Source organism: Zalophus californianus, chromosome 1, assembly GCF_009762305.2.
Source record: "Zalophus californianus isolate mZalCal1 chromosome 1, mZalCal1.pri.v2, whole genome shotgun sequence".
NCBI classification, from domain to species: domain Eukaryota; kingdom Metazoa; phylum Chordata; class Mammalia; order Carnivora; family Otariidae; genus Zalophus; species Zalophus californianus.
The window spans coordinates 187864196-187881238 of record NC_045595.1 but is presented as its reverse complement, the minus strand read 5'-3'; the positions used below and the strand labels follow the sequence as shown (position 1 = coordinate 187881238).

At 36.3% G+C, this 17043-nt stretch overlaps 2 protein-coding genes across 4 annotated transcripts in view; both read left to right on the top strand.

Annotated features, from left to right (window-relative positions):
• The window catches only part of LOC113915784, a 108559-nt gene that overhangs the window by 52888 nt on the left and 38628 nt on the right, over window positions 1–17043 (top strand). The window contains exon 4 of one of the 3 annotated variants that reach the window (XM_027581698.2): window positions 3262–3394. The exons of the other annotated variants lie outside the window; for them this stretch is intronic. Coding sequence (XP_027437499.2) covers window position 3262 — 1 coding nt within the window. The 3' untranslated portion in view covers window positions 3263–3394. Of the gene's footprint in view, window positions 1–3261; window positions 3395–17043 lie in introns of those variants that run through there. 3 annotated transcript variants of the gene reach the window in all.
• NRIP1 (nuclear receptor interacting protein 1) overlaps window positions 2924–17043 on the top strand; it is a 40949-nt gene continuing 26829 nt past the window's right edge. Inside the window, exon 1 of the mRNA XM_027581694.2 lies at window positions 2924–3033. The gene's annotated coding sequence lies outside the window, so the exon portion shown is untranslated. The remainder of the gene's footprint in view (window positions 3034–17043) is intronic.

The following is a 17043-nucleotide window of genomic DNA, read 5'->3' as shown; positions in this document are numbered from 1 at the left end:
ACTAGTATCTCACTACATGTGGATTATATTTTTCCTGACAGGGGTGAGCCTACTAAGGGCCAGTTTATCACTTAGTTATCCTTCTGTCTTCAGTTCTCAACACATAGCAGCTTCTTTATATATATTTGTGGATTTGTTACTTTTGGCATGGTGAATTCAGAAGAGTAGTGACTGTGCAAAGGTGGTAGATATTTCGTATCATCTTTAGCTTACTAATTTTCTTTTTTAAAAGGTCATTTTTTTTTTCTTTCCCCTACCCAGGTCTTTGAAACATTTCTGCATAGAGAACAGTATTTATCTGGCATGGTTATAGCATAAATTCTTGAAAATTAGAAAGTAGAGATTTTGTTTGAAGATTAAAACCAAGATTGAAGTTCTTGACTCTGTTATAGTAGACTGGGAGCAGCTCTCAAACTTTTAGTCTCAGCACCCCTTCAGACTCTTAAAATTACTGAGGACCCAAGAGAACTTTTCTTTATGGGGGTCATATCAACCAATATTTTACCATACTAGAAGTTAAAATGGAGAAAAATTTTAAAACACAAGAATATACAAGGCTACACTCCATTAGCCATTAACACATTAGCCATGACACATCACATGGCCTCTGGACAACACCATTGTACACTCCCGAGAGAGACAAAACAGATAACAGGTTAGTAGGATGAAAATAGTTTGACTTTATGCACCTCCTAAACGGATCATGGAGACTCTTGGGGTCCCTGGACCACGCCTTGAGAACTTCTGCTTTATAGGATTTACTTGTCTAATTGCCAACAGAATATTCTGTATTTTTATTTCAATGATGTATCCTAGCTTTTGTGTTTGTAGGTTAATAAGTTGTTTTGTTTTGTTTTAGTATCTGCCAGTCTTATCATATTACCCACCCTCATATTAATGTCTAGACGTACAGTGTGCTGGAAATATACCGGTGGGATGGAGATGCTTACTCAAGAAGTCATTTTATTTGTAGATACTTGGGAAGGTCATTCCTAGTTGTGCCCTATCATTAAACTGGCTTTCAGTTGCTAGACCTTTTTATGACTTGTGAACCTCCAAATACATCTCCTGTGATGATGATTCTTCCTCCAGAGCGTTTGGAGATTCGGTCATTTCTTAATGAGTTCACAGAGTAAAGTTTACTTCTTCAGGGAAGTGAGAAATACTCCCTTCAGAATCTTTCTTCTCTCCTTTGTTTGACCTTCCCCTCCACTTGCCTCAACCTGATCCCTGATGCTGGCTTTCCTTTTCTGAGAGTACAGTCTGCTCTCTGGCAGATTGTTTCTTGGCCTGGTGACTCCTGTTCTTTTTTACTCCCTACCCTTTTACCTTGGCTGATAACTCTGTTAAATTCTTTCTGAGGTCTTAGCAGGACAGTCTCTAGAGTATTTGACGACTCTCTTCAAATTGCGTGGGTACTGGGTCTTCCCAGAGAGTTCTGGGATTTCTTTGTGTACCTTGTCAGCTGCATGGGAATACCAAGATGGCTGCTAGTGGAGACCTAATTCCCTGACAACTCAATATTCTTTTTACTAATAGGCTTTTTATTGTGTAATGGTGTCATGGTGTGAACTATAATTTAGGGACTTCCCATTATAAGTGACATACTAGTAGAAGCACAAAGCTGATAGGATGTTGGGGATTTTTTATTTTTTAATTCTGAGTTCTAAACATAGTACATACTCAATAAATGTTTGCTGAATTAATTTTATGCTCATTAGTGTTGATGAAACTCTTCATAATGTGGTAGCCTCATCAACCACATTTTGATTTAAGCCAGATCTCTTATAGCCAAGGGAAATATGCCTTCACACTGTTCTGAAAAGGTACACATTGCTGCCTTAATAAGCAAAAATCCTTACCTGATACTTAATAAAGATTCTTACTTGAAATGTAGAAAATTCAAATCTACAACAGATTCTGATTCTGACTCTTTGTTACATACCTCTATAGGAGTTCTTAGTTTTCTTGAAACTTCGTACAAATCATGTCAACAAGGTGATTTACAAACCTGGGCTTGAGATACAGTAATTATTTTCATTATTTTTTGACAGTGAATTTGCTATTAAAAATACCCTTTTTGGGGGGCAACTGGGTGGTTCAGTCGTTAACTGTCTGCCTTCAGCTCAGGTCATGATCCCAGGGTCCTGGAATGGAGCCCTGTATATCCGGCTCCCTGCTCAGCGGGGAGCCTGCTTCTCCCTCTCCCACTCCCCCTGCTTGTGTTCCCTCTCTCGCTGTCTCTCTGTGTGTCAAATAAATAAATGAAATCTTTAAAAAAAAAAAAATACCCCCTTTTTTTAACAGCACTCTTTATGTTCTATAAATTGCTTTCTAAATATTCAGACCAGCCTTTATTGTTTTTTCAGTTATCTTTTTCTTCAACATTCCTGCCCCCTGCCTTATTTTGACCATGTTTTCTTCTCTACACCTTTTTCTTCAACATTCCTGCCCCCTGCCTTATTTTGACCATGTTTTCTTCTCTGCACTAAATCATCTCAATTTCTCCCCTTCAAGCCATCAACAACTCTACAACTTCTGTTTTTGTTTTTGACATGCATTTAATCATACCATTGCCTGTAAACCTTCCACTGCCCACCAGATAAAGGTTAGCTCCTTGGCATGGCCTTGATTCAAAGTCCTTGGTCCCAATTTCGTTTTCAACCTAATCTCTAGTCACATTGGACCACCCCCTTCCTGTATCACACTCAACTCTTCCCTGTCTATTTATGTAACCTAGAATGGCGCCATTCTCTTCTCCCTGGCCAGCCCTTGTTTTTTAACCATCACTGACCACCTAGGACACATGTACCTGTGAACTGAAAACCTAGTTACTGCTCACTCTCCGTTCCAAGAGTACTTTTTTTTACAGACTTCAACCATAGCATTTAGCACAGTATATACTCTTGTCTCCTTTTGCACAGGGACTAAAGAAGAAATTCACATGTATGGTTCACTCTCATGCGTTATCTACTTACGAGGTATTACTTTACTCTTTTCCTGTCCCATTCAGGAAAGCGTACCAGAATTCAAGTAAGTGAAAGTATGTTTGTTACTCAGCATAATCTTGAATTTACTTAGTCTTTTTTTTTTTTAAGGGCATAATTTGCAACTATCAATAAATTCTGTGCCTTTTACTAAATACTCTGTAGAACTAATTATGATATACCTTATATCTGATAACAACCTAACATGTTATAGATGGAGAGATACTTAAAATGCAGTATCCTAAAATCAGTGTTATGGTGTTTGTTCCCTTAGACTATTGGGAGCATAGCTACTAAATTAAACTTCGAGAGCATTGCCAGGGAAGACTGACACCCTCTGCTGGCACTGATACTGTTCTCTCGATGCATGCATCGGAAGTACTACAACACAGTAACAGCATGTCACACTGATTTTTTGTAACAAGCCTGATATGGCTTTGTTTTATGTATGTTCATTTTCTGTTTTTTCCTATTCTGATTTTTTCCTCCCTTAGCAGTGTATCCATCATGTTAGGTAGAAGAAATTTGTAAACGTATGATGTAATTTTCTTTACCTCTTGTAATTTTAGTAAGCTATAGGTAATATGCATGAAGTTTGTGACTTAACCAGCTAGAAGCTTATTCTTAAAAAAGAAAGAAAATTCTAGAGATTAACGTTGATAGAAATGTTTCCTTATTCTTAACCTATGACTGTCCTGCAAATCTCAGAGCTAACAAATAGAGCTTTAAGTTTTACATTCACTACACTAAAATATGGGCAAGAAGAAAATTGACCCAAATTCTTAAATAAGTGCAATGAGAGGTTTAGTTTTGAGGAATAATAGCCCCCAACCTTTGTGATTGCTTGCTTACATAATTTGTTATGAAAGAATGCTTCTAGGTAAACTATCTCTCCAGAAAGCTTGTGATTTGTTCTGTTCTGCTTGGGAAGGGTTAAGAGGAGACAACATCCTGTCAAAGACCTTGTTTTTAATTTTGCCTCTCACACTGGCACAGATCCTGCTAAGAGCAGCCCAGATTAGTTCGGAAAACCTTTGAAGAGATTTAAGATGTCCTTCAGCCAGTTTGAAGGTTTTTGTCTTGCAAATCCAGTACAAGGGCGCCTGCAGGCATCTCGACCCTTGCTGTGCTGCTGATGCAGCTCAAGGTCACACTAACCCGCCCTGTGACATTCAACAACAACAAAAATTATGCGGTGAAACTGCTTCAGCGTTTAGCCAACCAACAACTTCCTTTAGTGAGGAACTGAGGAAGAAGTCTTTTTTTTCCCCTCTTTTTCTTTTTTTGGGGACTCTGTGAATTTTTTGCTGTAGGAAATAATCCCGGATTTATGGTGTGTGTGATGACAAGGTCATTTCTTAATTAGAACACATGTAAAGAACAAAGCTAAATGGCTTCAAAACAGCTTTGTAGTTGATGGAGAGGATTTAAATTATTTAAAGAGATAGTCACCCATGTATGATGGAAGCTGAATTCTAAAGGCATTAACTCCTTCATTCCGGTCTACTTGCCATTTTTTTCTTTGAATTCTTATGTTTGACTTTAGAAGGTTACATTCTAAACTAAAGAAAATGTGTAAATGCCCATTTTTTAACAAGGTGAAACATAATTTATGAATCAAATTCTTGGATAAACTTTTAATGGAGAAGTTTTCTTCCCATGACAGTTCTCTCCTGGGAATTTTATCAAATGACTTGTTTTAGGAGCTAGGAATTATGAACTTTTCCCTCTGGCAACTGTGATTTATTTATAATGTGTTGGAGGGGATGAGCAAAGGGCTTTTTATTGCCTCACCTTGTCTCCCTCACTTTTGCCCATTTGTGATTTAGAATTCTAGTTGAGCAATTTATCCCTGCGTCTTTAGAAATTATAGCACAGATCATTCAGGTTTCTCAACTCTCAAAGAATCAGTATAGGAAGATACGTGCTTCTTTCCTAAGGAAAAATAAAAGTAGTGTTAGTTTAAAGTGGACTTTCAGAAAGTTGTTTCTGAATATACGTAACTTTTTTGAGGCACAATGAAACCATGTCCCTAAAGACTAAGCCATATTGGATTCCTTTCCTTTGTGGGGCTTGTTTGCCCATTTTGTTCCTCCTTTGTTCCCATTCAGTGCTAACTGCTAACTACCAAAGACATTCGTTGGGTAGAGTCCAAGTGAATTGGCTTCCTATGCTTGAGACTTTAATGGATATCACTTCTGTAGGAGCAGAATAACCTGAGTAATTTATAGTTGATTTTTAAAATACATATCATATACAGAAGCACATGTTGCAGTTATTTCTCTACACACAGAATCACACCATGTACAGAAATTTAACATCGACATAATGATATCAGCATCACAGTTTGCTCAGAATTCATATCCGGTTACTTTCTTGGAGATGTTTCCCTGTGAGTGTGATTAAAGTAGAATCAGGGCAAGTACTTGGTGAAGATGGACAATATTCTAGGTGCGACTGTTTGAACTGATATTTTAGATTTTTGGGGCCACACTTAAATTTAAGTTTGAGGGGATAGCATGATAGATTGTATAAGAACCATTTAGACTTAACTAGACTTACTGTTCTGAAGGATTTTCTTCTAGTCAAGAAACAATTTATTTGGGTCTTCCATGAAAAGTAAAAAGGTATGTGTACTTTGAGGTCCTGGGTATTTTAAAGGATTTTAGGTTTGCGAAAAGAAAATGCCAGAGGGAGAAATCTATATGCAAGAAAACAGTTAGTGTGACTCTGTTCATCCCTGCCCTTGCCTGGAGTCTGGGATGCCCTTATGTCATATATGACCCAGGCTCACCTGCTAGTAATTTCTAATTCACTGTCCTAATTCATCGATTTGTTATCGCTAATTGTTCTTCATTTACTTCTGTGTAGTTTCCAGTACCTAAAGGGTTGAAAGGTTGCTGTAATTGGCACCCGCAGCTGCTCTTTCTTTTGACAGGGGATAATTTTGCAGCCTATGCTTTGTGTGACAGCTGCCTAATTGGGCATTCTCCCCTTGTAGCAAGCCTGCCTCCTCCAGCCTCCCTGCTGACAAATGGTGGTGGATTATAGATGAGGACACGCTGACCCATTCGACCTTGCTGAGACAGCGGGGAGGGGCCTCCTGCGACTTGAGGGAAGCTTTAGGTCATTTAGAGGACAAGGTCATGAGCCAGGTGGGGAAATGACATGATATCACATGACAGTAGCCTGATGACATGGTCAGTGTGTCAAGGACAAATGCATCAGTATCGATTAAACATTATTGCAATACTTCATTGGAGGCGCTAGTATTTCTTAATTGTTCTAGCTGCATTTTTTTTGTTTTTCTGTTTTGTTTTGTTTTTTTTTAAGAAGAATGCAGAATACGACGTGTCTTTTAGCAGTGTTAAAGTATCTGTGTACATGAAAATAGAACTGTATTTAGGAAGCCTTTCCTGTTAAGTTTCTTTGATTATCTAGAGTGTTTTGTCCTTAATTATTGCTTAGTTTGCAGCCCCTTGACTATCAGTACTTTTCAGGAGTTATTTGAAAATTAAGGCAGGCAAATTAAAATGAGGTAATATGTGTTGTTAAAAAAAAATTCTATCAACTTCTGTCATCACCCTACTCAATGATTTGGCATACCTTTTCACATTTTGGGTAAAAGAAGAATAAGCCAAGTAAAAATGCCTCATAGAAAGGAGCCTCAGTATTTTGAATTTATGAGTTCAAAATTACCACTATGCTACCATAATTATAAAGTGTTAAAGGTGTTTTTTAAATAATTTTGAGAACTGAAAATATTTTTTTAAATAGCTTGTGGTTATACTTAATATGAAAACTTTAAGATAAAATCTTTTGGACATCTTTTCACTATTGGTAATGCACATGCTTTTCTTGAAGAAGTGGTCGTGAGCTATTATATTACCTTTTAAGTGCAAAATCTTAAGAATCTTTGCTGAGTCCATTAACCCTATGTTAATACTTGAAAGTATAAATCCATGTAAACAGTATTGGATAGTCCAATTTAGAAAAATGCCATGTTTAAAAAAACTGAACAGTGTAATGCAGAGAGTACTGATCATGATTTTCATTTCTGGGAAAACATAATTATTGTTGGGTACTGTTGGATCTAAGCCCCCACAACAACAGGAGGTAATTTTGTGATCCTGAAATTAAAAAAAAAAAGAAAGAAAGAAAGAAAGAAAAAAACTATCAGTGGTAAAGTGTGATGTATTAGTTCACCGAAGTAGACACATCTGTATTTTCATGGCATGTGCATGGGTGTGTGTGAGTGTGTGTGTGTGTGTGTGTGTGTGTGTGTGTGTGTGTTTAATTTTGACCGTGCTGTGCATGTGTTAGCTGCTCTCAAACCCTGACTCAAGCTTGGTGGAGGTTTAATCCTGTGCCCTTGTACACGTAGACTTGATTAGTAGTTGTGGTTATCTCAGCAGAAGACATACCGCCCTCCTCCTAGTATTGGTCGGGACCCGGGCATTGGGGAGTCAAGGCAAAGGAGAAAGAAAAGAGATTTTACATTAGTATTCTATGAAAGCCTTACTGTCTGCAGAACAGATTGATTGCTCCGGTGTACCTGTGCTTGGCACCACTGCTATGAAAGAAAGGTAGGGTTGTAATTTGTTTTATTGTATTACATATTGTGACACTCCAGGAATATTTAACATGCGCTCTTTCTATGGCACGTGCTTTAAGTCTAAGTAAAGAAAAAGGAAATAAATGAATGGAAAGTGTGCAAGAGCAGTGGGCTACAGCTTTGTTTACTTCAATCCATGGGAGTTCATTCGAATAAGATAATTTTGCTGAAAGCGTCACTAGGAACATAACCTGATTGATAACGAAACCCTATAAAGTGTTCTGAGGCACTAATCTGCTTCACTGCTTGAAACGTGTCAGGCAGAGATGAAATTCAAGCTAATATTGTAAGATTTTAACCACAAAATGAATGAGAGAAGTCATGGAGGACCTGGTTGGTTTAGGAAATGATTTTTAATTATTTTTCAGCATATCACATTGTTAAAGGTCCTACATAAGGTGGTGCAGAGAATGAGAAAAGAGATTTTCATTAAAAAAAAAAAAAGAGGTAGCCGCTGTACCACCTTAAACTGTATTAAGTAAATTAAGAAATGTTTTATTTGCTTTATTCTTTTACTGATTTCATTCATTTGTATAAACATTGTACTGTTTGATTCTGTTGTAGGAAATTGAAACATTTTTTCAAGTTTTTTTTTCAAGTTTTTTTTCAATGATGTGAATGTTTGTCAGATACTTATAGTGTAAAATTTAGGATTGCTTGGTATGAATTAAATAAATGTTTTAATATTTCACAAAATGGTTGAAATATCTGTGATTGGGATTTGACCCCTTGCCATTTTCAGGCATTCTTGAAATGTTGTAGCTGCACTCTTGAGGTTACGTATAAATCTGTACTGTGAAAGGGAGAGGAGAAATTCCTCTTGTCTAAGCCTCTTGCCACATGTGAACTGCAAGTGCCCTTTGCCTCCTCTGTCCCCATTCTGATCCTTCGATTATAATCAGAACCTTGATTTCAGAAAGAGAGGAAGCAGAATAGCTCACTGATGGAATTAAAGTTGTTTCCCATTGTTTACTTCTACATTCCTAAAACTAGTATATATAGCTTTACAGTTTTTAGATTGCATTTCTCTTTCATTCAAAAGTGTAATTGTTCTGCATATACTAATTTTAATTTTATATCACAAAAACATCCTGATACAGAAGATCAGTGTAATCAGAGGTCATGGACATTGGTCTACACTTGCTCTCAGATACTTTTATAGAAAATGGGTGAATGGAGAAACATTTTAAAGCATTTGTTAAATAACAAATACAAATATACCAAATCCTAATGTGATTAAAATTTAAGGTTTTATTATCCATAAAGGGAAGGGCTGATTTCAAGGAACTTTTAAACTTGATGGCAAAATTAAGACTATTAGAGATGTTTTCAAAGTTGAATATAAGCCATCAAAATGATTACTGCTCTATTCTTATATACTTAGTTTTGTAGTTTTTTCTTATGGAAAAAATGTAAATTGAGATAATATAGAGGAAAAATAAACCATGGAACTAAGAACCAGAATATTTTCCAGAATAAAATGTGTTTTAACTTTTTCTAGTTTTAATTTTAGTTTTTAGTTTTGTAATTACTTTACAAACTTTGAAAATTTCGGGATCTTTCACCTTCTCAAAAGAAATGCATGGCATGCATACATATGATGTTCAGCCAACTCAGAATGGGAAGATAGAGAAGGGAATACCAAATAAAAGAAATTGATATTTATGTTTTCTTTTGTTGTCATTCTTCTTCTCTTGGTGGAGTGGGAGGTTGTTTTTGAAAGTACCCACAATTCTTAATTGTGCCTGGCACATAACAACTGCTCAGTAAATATTTCTTGGTCAAATGAATAAAGAATGCTCAACCAATCTACCACCCCCCCAACACACACTTTGTTTTTTCTCTCTTGTCTATTTACAATTTTAATTTTTGCTGTGCTGACCATAGTGAGTCCTTAGTATCAGCTTCTCTTCTGAAAGTATTTTGTGTTGAAGGAAGAGGGATTCATTGTTTTTGAACCAACCTAGGAACCGTGTTTATAGAATTATCTTACAGTCAGAGTAATTCAGGTGACTACTTTACATTGTTCTTCCTCTGAACCTGGACAGGGAGGTACAAACATACTTAGCGTTCTTCACTTCAAACTGACTCCATCTTTTTTCCTCATCTACTGATCTATGATGTTGAATTTTTTAAAGCTGTGAAATCTGTCTCTTATTTAGATTCATTTTGTGAATCTAGGTACATTATGCTTATTAACCAATATCAAATTACTTTGAACATCCAAGAAAATTGCATGTTAACTTTGGTCAGAGATTTCTAGGTGCATGAAACATATGGAGAAGACAAAACGTTTAGCATGTTATCATGACTATTAATTTAGGCCGTAAAATGAAAGTCATTCATGAGGACAACTTTAAATATGTGGGTGACAATTGTCTAAGCTCAGTTAATGAGTTAATGTTTTTATTATTTGGTATCCATTAGCTCGGCTTAGACCAGGGTTTTTGAGTAGTAGGAACCTTAGAAATCAGTTAATATAAAGAGTACATTTAACAAATGAGAAATCTTATAGCCACAACAAAATTGAATTCATATCCAAGTAGGATGTAAATTAAAGCAAACTGATATATCATTTTATACACACACAGCAATTGTGGATTGCTCCCCATGAATGTGGACCCAGTATATTTTTATACCAGAAAGAGTGAGAAAATACTGATATCACTAAAAAAGATATTAAAAACTAGGGAAAAATCTTTATATAAAATTATTGTGTCTGTAGTAGAATAAATCTGTGAATGGTACAGTCACAAATAAACACATAATAGTCTATTGATATTTAATATTTTATGGCAGTGTTTTCCTTAATAGTGTAATAATGGCTGAGCAGAGAAAGAGGACAGCTTAACAGAGACTCTTGCTGGGTAGTAGGAATCTCCAAGGGGAAATACAGCCAGGCGTGGCCTCCTTGAAGCATAATTAAATGCTGAATTGACAAATTTGAGAAATATTCTAATTGTTCTGGGAAACATTAGACTCCTGGGGATGGTGTTGGGGTTTGCAGATAGGTTCCAGCAGTGCATAAAGAATGAGAAGGTCTATCCAAAAATCCATGCCTGACAAGAGTAGACTCGCCTTCATCTAGGCTGAGATTCATAACCTCATTTTATTTCTAGCAGAGAAATGAATGAGGATCTAGGGAACTGATGGGAAACCAAATTGACCAAACATGGAAGTAGTGGGAAACTAGTAGACATTGGAGGTGTGGTTTGGGGACTTGGATGTCTCACGCTCAGAATTCAAGTTTATAAAGCTTACAAGTCATAGGAATTGCAGTAAACTATTTCTAAGCCTTTCTCTCATGTTCATGGGAGAAAAAAAAAATCTCCATTCCTAGCTCTTTGATTCAACAGTTGGGCAGAGCAAAGTTTACCAGCAAACTGTTTCACATCTCTAAACCTCAGTTTGCCCATCTTCAAAATGGGCTTTATTATATATCTACCTTTTGAGGTTCTTATGAAGATTAAATGAAAGGACACGTGTATAGTGCTTGGATCATTATATAAATATTTGATAGTTTTTTGTGTATGAGGTTTGTGTGTCTCAATGTAAGACAGCCATGTCTGTGCGGATGTATTCTTTATGCTATTATTAATAACAGAGGACCTGACAAGGTAAACATAATATGATGCAATAGAACTTTTGGCGATTTCAAAATGAATGATATGGTCTTTTATATGCAGCATAATGAAGTTAGATATAAACTCTTATTCCCATTTTTTTACCTGTCAATTTAGTCTCAGATTTCAACATTTAAAAAAAAAAAAGGTCTGTAATTTTAATATCATTCCCTCTCAAAAGTACATACGAGGTCAGTTATGTGATATTTATTTGCATTGACTATATTAAAATATGTATAAAAACTATAAGTAATTTTCAATGACCACCTTTCCATGTAACAGTGTAAAATGCTGAAGTAAATCATGGATTTCAGTTTAGAATTATGGTAAATAATTTGGAAAATGAGAAGCTGGAAGAGATAAGTTAAAGTTTAATTTGTTTAGATCTTAGCTAAAAAGTTTAGTTTTCTTCCAGTGACACTTGTAGTTTCCAGACTCTTCTTTTCTCCCTTTAGTCGTAGGACTGACTTAGCAATTATAAGGTTTTGTAGATCTGTAGGGGATCTAAGTGTACAAACGTGGATGCCACATAAATTGCAATTAACACAATACTTTCTCTGGAAGGCATAGAAAAGAGAAATATTAGAAATACTTCGTGATTGATCTGAGTTTAAAATTTAACTTTTTCATTGGATAGTACTTGTAATTTTAAATGAAGTGATTATTTCTTTTGATCTTTATAACAGCACAAAAAGAAGTTCTTAAAGTTATGCCTTTTAAACATCTTGACTTGTCTTACATGATAAATTTAAGTGATTGTATATGTATTTTTTATGCCGCAAGTTCCTTTTCAGTATGAGAGTTATGTGGTCAGAGAGAAACTAAGAATATGTAGATACTGACTTATCCAGGAAAAATTCTGTGTCTCAGACATGCCTGTGGCAAACAGAATAAAACTAATCCTTGTCGTCGTGGAGCAGTAATTACAGCATAGTGGTAGAAGACAGGCGTTAAACAAATATTTAAAAAGCGAGGAAAAGCAAGCAAGAAAAAAATTATGGAAAGAGAGAAATCCTAAGACAATTGTGTTCTTCTGGGTGCTTTGCTAAGGTGTGAAGCCATTGGGAAAGGCTTGTGGGAAAGGAGGTGACACACAGGCTGAGTTAGGGAAGGAGGCAAAGGAGCAGTCAAAGGAAGAGCCTTCTAGGAAGAGGGAACCTCATGTGCACTGGCTAGAGGGCTGGAAAGAACTGTCTGTTCTGGCACCGAAGGAAGTCCACGTAGCTCAAGTGATGCTGTCCAGTATGGTAGCCGTGAGCCACACAGGGTATGTCTGAATCGAGATGGGCTCTAAGTGTAAAATATACACTAATTTAGAAGACTTGGTGTGACAAAAAGAATATAAAATATCTTAAGATTTTTATATTGGTATCACAATATTTTGGATATATTTGATTAAGTAAAATCTATTCAAATTAGGTTTACCTTTTTTTATCTGGCTACTAGATATGGCTACTAGAAAATTTTAAATCACATTTTTGTTCTCATTATATTTCTGTTGGACCGCAGCTTAGTAGAGTGTAATGAGCAAGGGACTAAATGACTTGAGATAAAATTGGTTAGATTCACCGGTGTCAGATTATACAGGACCTTGTGGACCACAGAGAGGAATTCAGACTTTATTTGAAGTGAAATAGGAAACCATTATGGGTTTTTAGCCAAGGGGATTTACCTTTCACAAAGAGCATTGGCTACAATGTGGAGAATGTATTGGAGGGGGGCCAATTAAGAAGCTCCTACAGTAGGACACACACACACACGCACGCACACACACACACACACACACACACACACAGCTAAAGCAGTTATCCCAGCAGCTGTCAGATAACATTATATAAAAAATAGCCTCTGTAATCATAAATGAGTTTCTCAGTCTTACTGATGGAATTTCTTAAGCAATGGATGTAGGCACTGGTTTAGGTTTACAGGTTTAAGAATTTTCCTTCCTCGTGTTCATGGAATATTAAAATTCATACAAAAATCTCTACCAGCTTCCCAGAGCACCCTAATTCGTGGAAATAGTAATACCTCAAACCATGAATGGCTTTAAAGATTTTTAAGAGTTTTGACAAACCTGAAACATTTCTTAATACTTTGGGGTTCAAGTAATTACTTGATGATTTGGTGGAAGCTGCTGACATCACGGATCCTGCAGGTCTGTCTGTGCAGCCTGGGATCTCAAACTTAAGAAGCTTCATCAGACTGCACGGCCTTTAATCCTCCCAACTATTCTCTTGGTAGAGCTTTTTCTCCTTCTCTCGTGCATGAAGAAACTTGACTTAGAGCAATTAAGCAAGCTGCCAAGGTTATAGGGTAGTAAGTGACAAACCCTGGGCTAAAACTCAGATCATTTAGATAGGTGTTGTGATTTCCTCTTACCTGATTGCTCCTTTTCTGCAGTGTGTGTGCGTATTTGTGTGTATAAATGTGAGTTAGATTTGTCATTCATTTTATTTGGCTCAGAAGCTATATTTGTAGGACCACTATTTCATTTATATAACATCAGAATGATTCATAACTTTGGCTTTTTACTGTTATTCTGTGATGGTACAGGTTTTAGATTATTTTTCGTAGTACTGAAAAAAAATGTAAGACATGTCAATATAGTTTCTTTTTTTTGTTTTTTGGGTTTGTTTTGTTTTGCTTTAGGGGGAAAAATACAGTTTATTTACTATAGAATCCATTTCCACTTATGAGTACTTAGAGGATACCAGCCACAATACTATGTATTTTGCTTGTTTTATGACATTAAATCCTTTTTACAGCCTTATTAAATAGGTAACATTATTCCCAGAATCCCAGAAAACTAAGATTCAAAGCCCAAATTCTTAGCTTTAGTATGTTATCCACTTTTTTAGGTATATTTGAAACAATTATCTTCTCAGTATCCCTGTTATGGAGCATTTACACTGTCAACAGTATTTTTCACTGTAAAAAGCAAAGGTCATTTAAACATTAAGTTTTTAAAAATCACATTTCTTGGGTGTGCCTGGATGGCTCAGTCAGTTAAGTGTCTGCCTTCGGCTCAGCTCATGATCCAGGAGTCCTGAGACCCAGCCCCACATTAGGCGTCCTGCTCAGCGGGGAGCCTGCTTCTCCCTCTCCCTCTGCCAATCCCACTGCTTGTGCCTTCTCACTCTCTCTCTCTCTCTCTCTATCGAATAAATAAATAAAATCTTTTTAAAAAAATCACATTTCTTTAGCAAAATTAAAGTTGATCCGAGGTTATCACTGACAAGGCTGATACTTTTCAGTAAACTAATAGTTTTATTTCCTTTAATTAAATGAAAATAAAGGAGGGGAAATCAGGTGACACTTAAATTCTCCCTGTACAGCATAAAAATCTAGCAGTTTGGGGTACCTGGGTGGCTCAGTCGTTAAGCAACTGCCTTCGGCTCAGGTCATGATCCCAGGGTCCTGGGATCGAGCCCCACATCGGGCTCCCTGCTCCGCAGGAAGCCTGCTTCTCCCTCTCCAACTCCCCCTGCTTGTGTTCCCTTTCTCGCTGTGTCTCTCTCTGTCAAATAAATAAATAAAATCTTTAAAAAAAAAATCTAGCAGTTTGCTTTTAATGGATGATCTTGTAAACAATAGGATAATGGAATCAATAGGCCCAGTACTGTGATTAAGCACTGTCCTATAACTTAACGTACCAAGTCACAGTAAATACATATTAGATGGTTCTACTTTAGATTTCAGATTCTGTTAGATAGCTATTCTGTTAGCTATGTGGTGTTATATCAAAGGTTGTTGAAAATACTTGAGTATCCAAAACATTTGCAATATAGTACTAACTTACTTTAGTTTCCATTACAGTGATTGATTTTGGAAAGGATAGGTTTTGCCTAATTAATATAAAATTATATTAAAACAATTATGTAAATTATCAGCAGTATCTACCCGAGAGATAAGTAGCACAAAGAAGGAAACTGAATTAACATTTCTGAAGGACTTGCTGTGTTGGATGTTATATATGCGTTATTCAGTCTTCATAACTGTCCCTTTAGATAAGTTGATATCCTACATATTAAACTGAGGCTCAGACGGATTTACCCACAGTTGCAGAGCTAGTGGATGAGCCCCAGTGCTACTGTGTTTGAAGCTCACAGTATGTTTTATAAATGAAAACTGGAAGGAATTTTTGATGATACGAATTGTTTGAAGGTGTGAAAGAACCTCTTTCCGAAGTGAACTGTGGAAAATCTGACTCTTAGATTTTCTTCATTTTAAATTATTGGCATTGAAAGCTGGTAGGATTAGAATGATGTCTAGTCGTGTGAGTAGCCAATACAGTAAAATAGTTCATGGAGTTTAGTTTCTCAGTCCTGATTTTTTCTTGTTACTGGTCTTGATTTTTGTGGGTTACTTCCAATCCTCTTTTATCCCTGGGCCCATCACAGTGACACAAAGGTATAAATACTTAATGCAAAATACAAAGATTATCTTCTGCAATTGTAGAAGTGTTTCTCCTGTTGGCGTTTTTTTTTTTTTTTTTTAGTAACGAAAAACCGGTATTGAACAGATTTTAAGGAGGTTTAATCATTTTTACCCCTTTTCAGTCATAATTGTACTAAGAAGATTTGACTAGTATCAACTATCTGATGACCATTTTTCTTGATTATGTAGTTAAAAGTAGAAATTCAGGGCATATTCTTACTTGTTCCAGTATGTAGGCTTTAATGTATAATTTTGTTCTTTCATTTTGCTTGGTTATACACAACTCCACATAGCCCTTTTATTCTGACTTGTGTTCCAACCAGTTTTACTTCATAATGTTTATGCTGTTGAGTAAAATCTTTAGAACAAAAATATTGTTAAATTTGGGGACTTTTTTAGTACACTGAAGATATTTTTAGTATTTTTTTTAAGATTTTTTTTTTTTTTTTTGACGGAGAGAAAGCACAAGCAGGGGGAGCAGCAGAGGGAAGAGGGAGAAGCAGGCTCCCCGCTGAGCAGGGAGCCTGATGCGGGCTTGATCCCGGGAGCTCAGCCCCGATGGTGGGCTCGATCCCAGGACTCTGGGATCATCCTGGGATCATGACCTGAACCGAAGGCAGACGCTTAACCAACTGAGCCACCCAGGCGCTCCGATGTTTTTAGCATATTGAAGGAGTCCCCCCACCCACTCCCCACTTTGTATCACTCTTCTTGAGAGTATTCCTATAGTGCATACCTTTTGGGAGGGTGAGGGGACACCGTACTTAAAGACAACTTTGGTAACTATTTTATAGCAAACCCATGTTTGCGGTTAGACTTTTTTTTTTTTTAAACACTAAGTCTTTTAAAAGTTTGGTATTCTTATGTAAATGGATACAGAAACTTATCAGCCATTTCTGTGAGTATATCCTAAACCACTGTACTCACTTGAGCTGAATTTGTAAGTTAAGTTGTTTATGCGTTATCCTTGCCTCTGGAATTTATTTCAAAAATAGACTGAGTTTCTTTAAGTACTGTAAGACATTCAGAATAGAGGAGGAAACATTTGTCAGAGAAATGGAGCAAGTAAGGGAGAGGAGGAAAAAATCTCAAAGGAAAAGAATCCTGGATGTAGTTTCTTACCATCTCAGATGTAAATGGACAATATTTATAGTTTCTTCCACTTTAATACTGGGAATCTTAGTCACATGCCTGGGCTCTAGAGTACATTGTGGGGAAAGTAAATGGAGCAATGGGTACCATGTTTCCTCTGATTATGATACGCAGAGAAGAGTATGTTATTTTTTTATTCTGGTCACTTTTTGAAAATTTGGTATCATTTATGCAAGTATTTGTATTTCCTTTTGATATCCATGGTAATTATCTATAAAACTCAACTGCA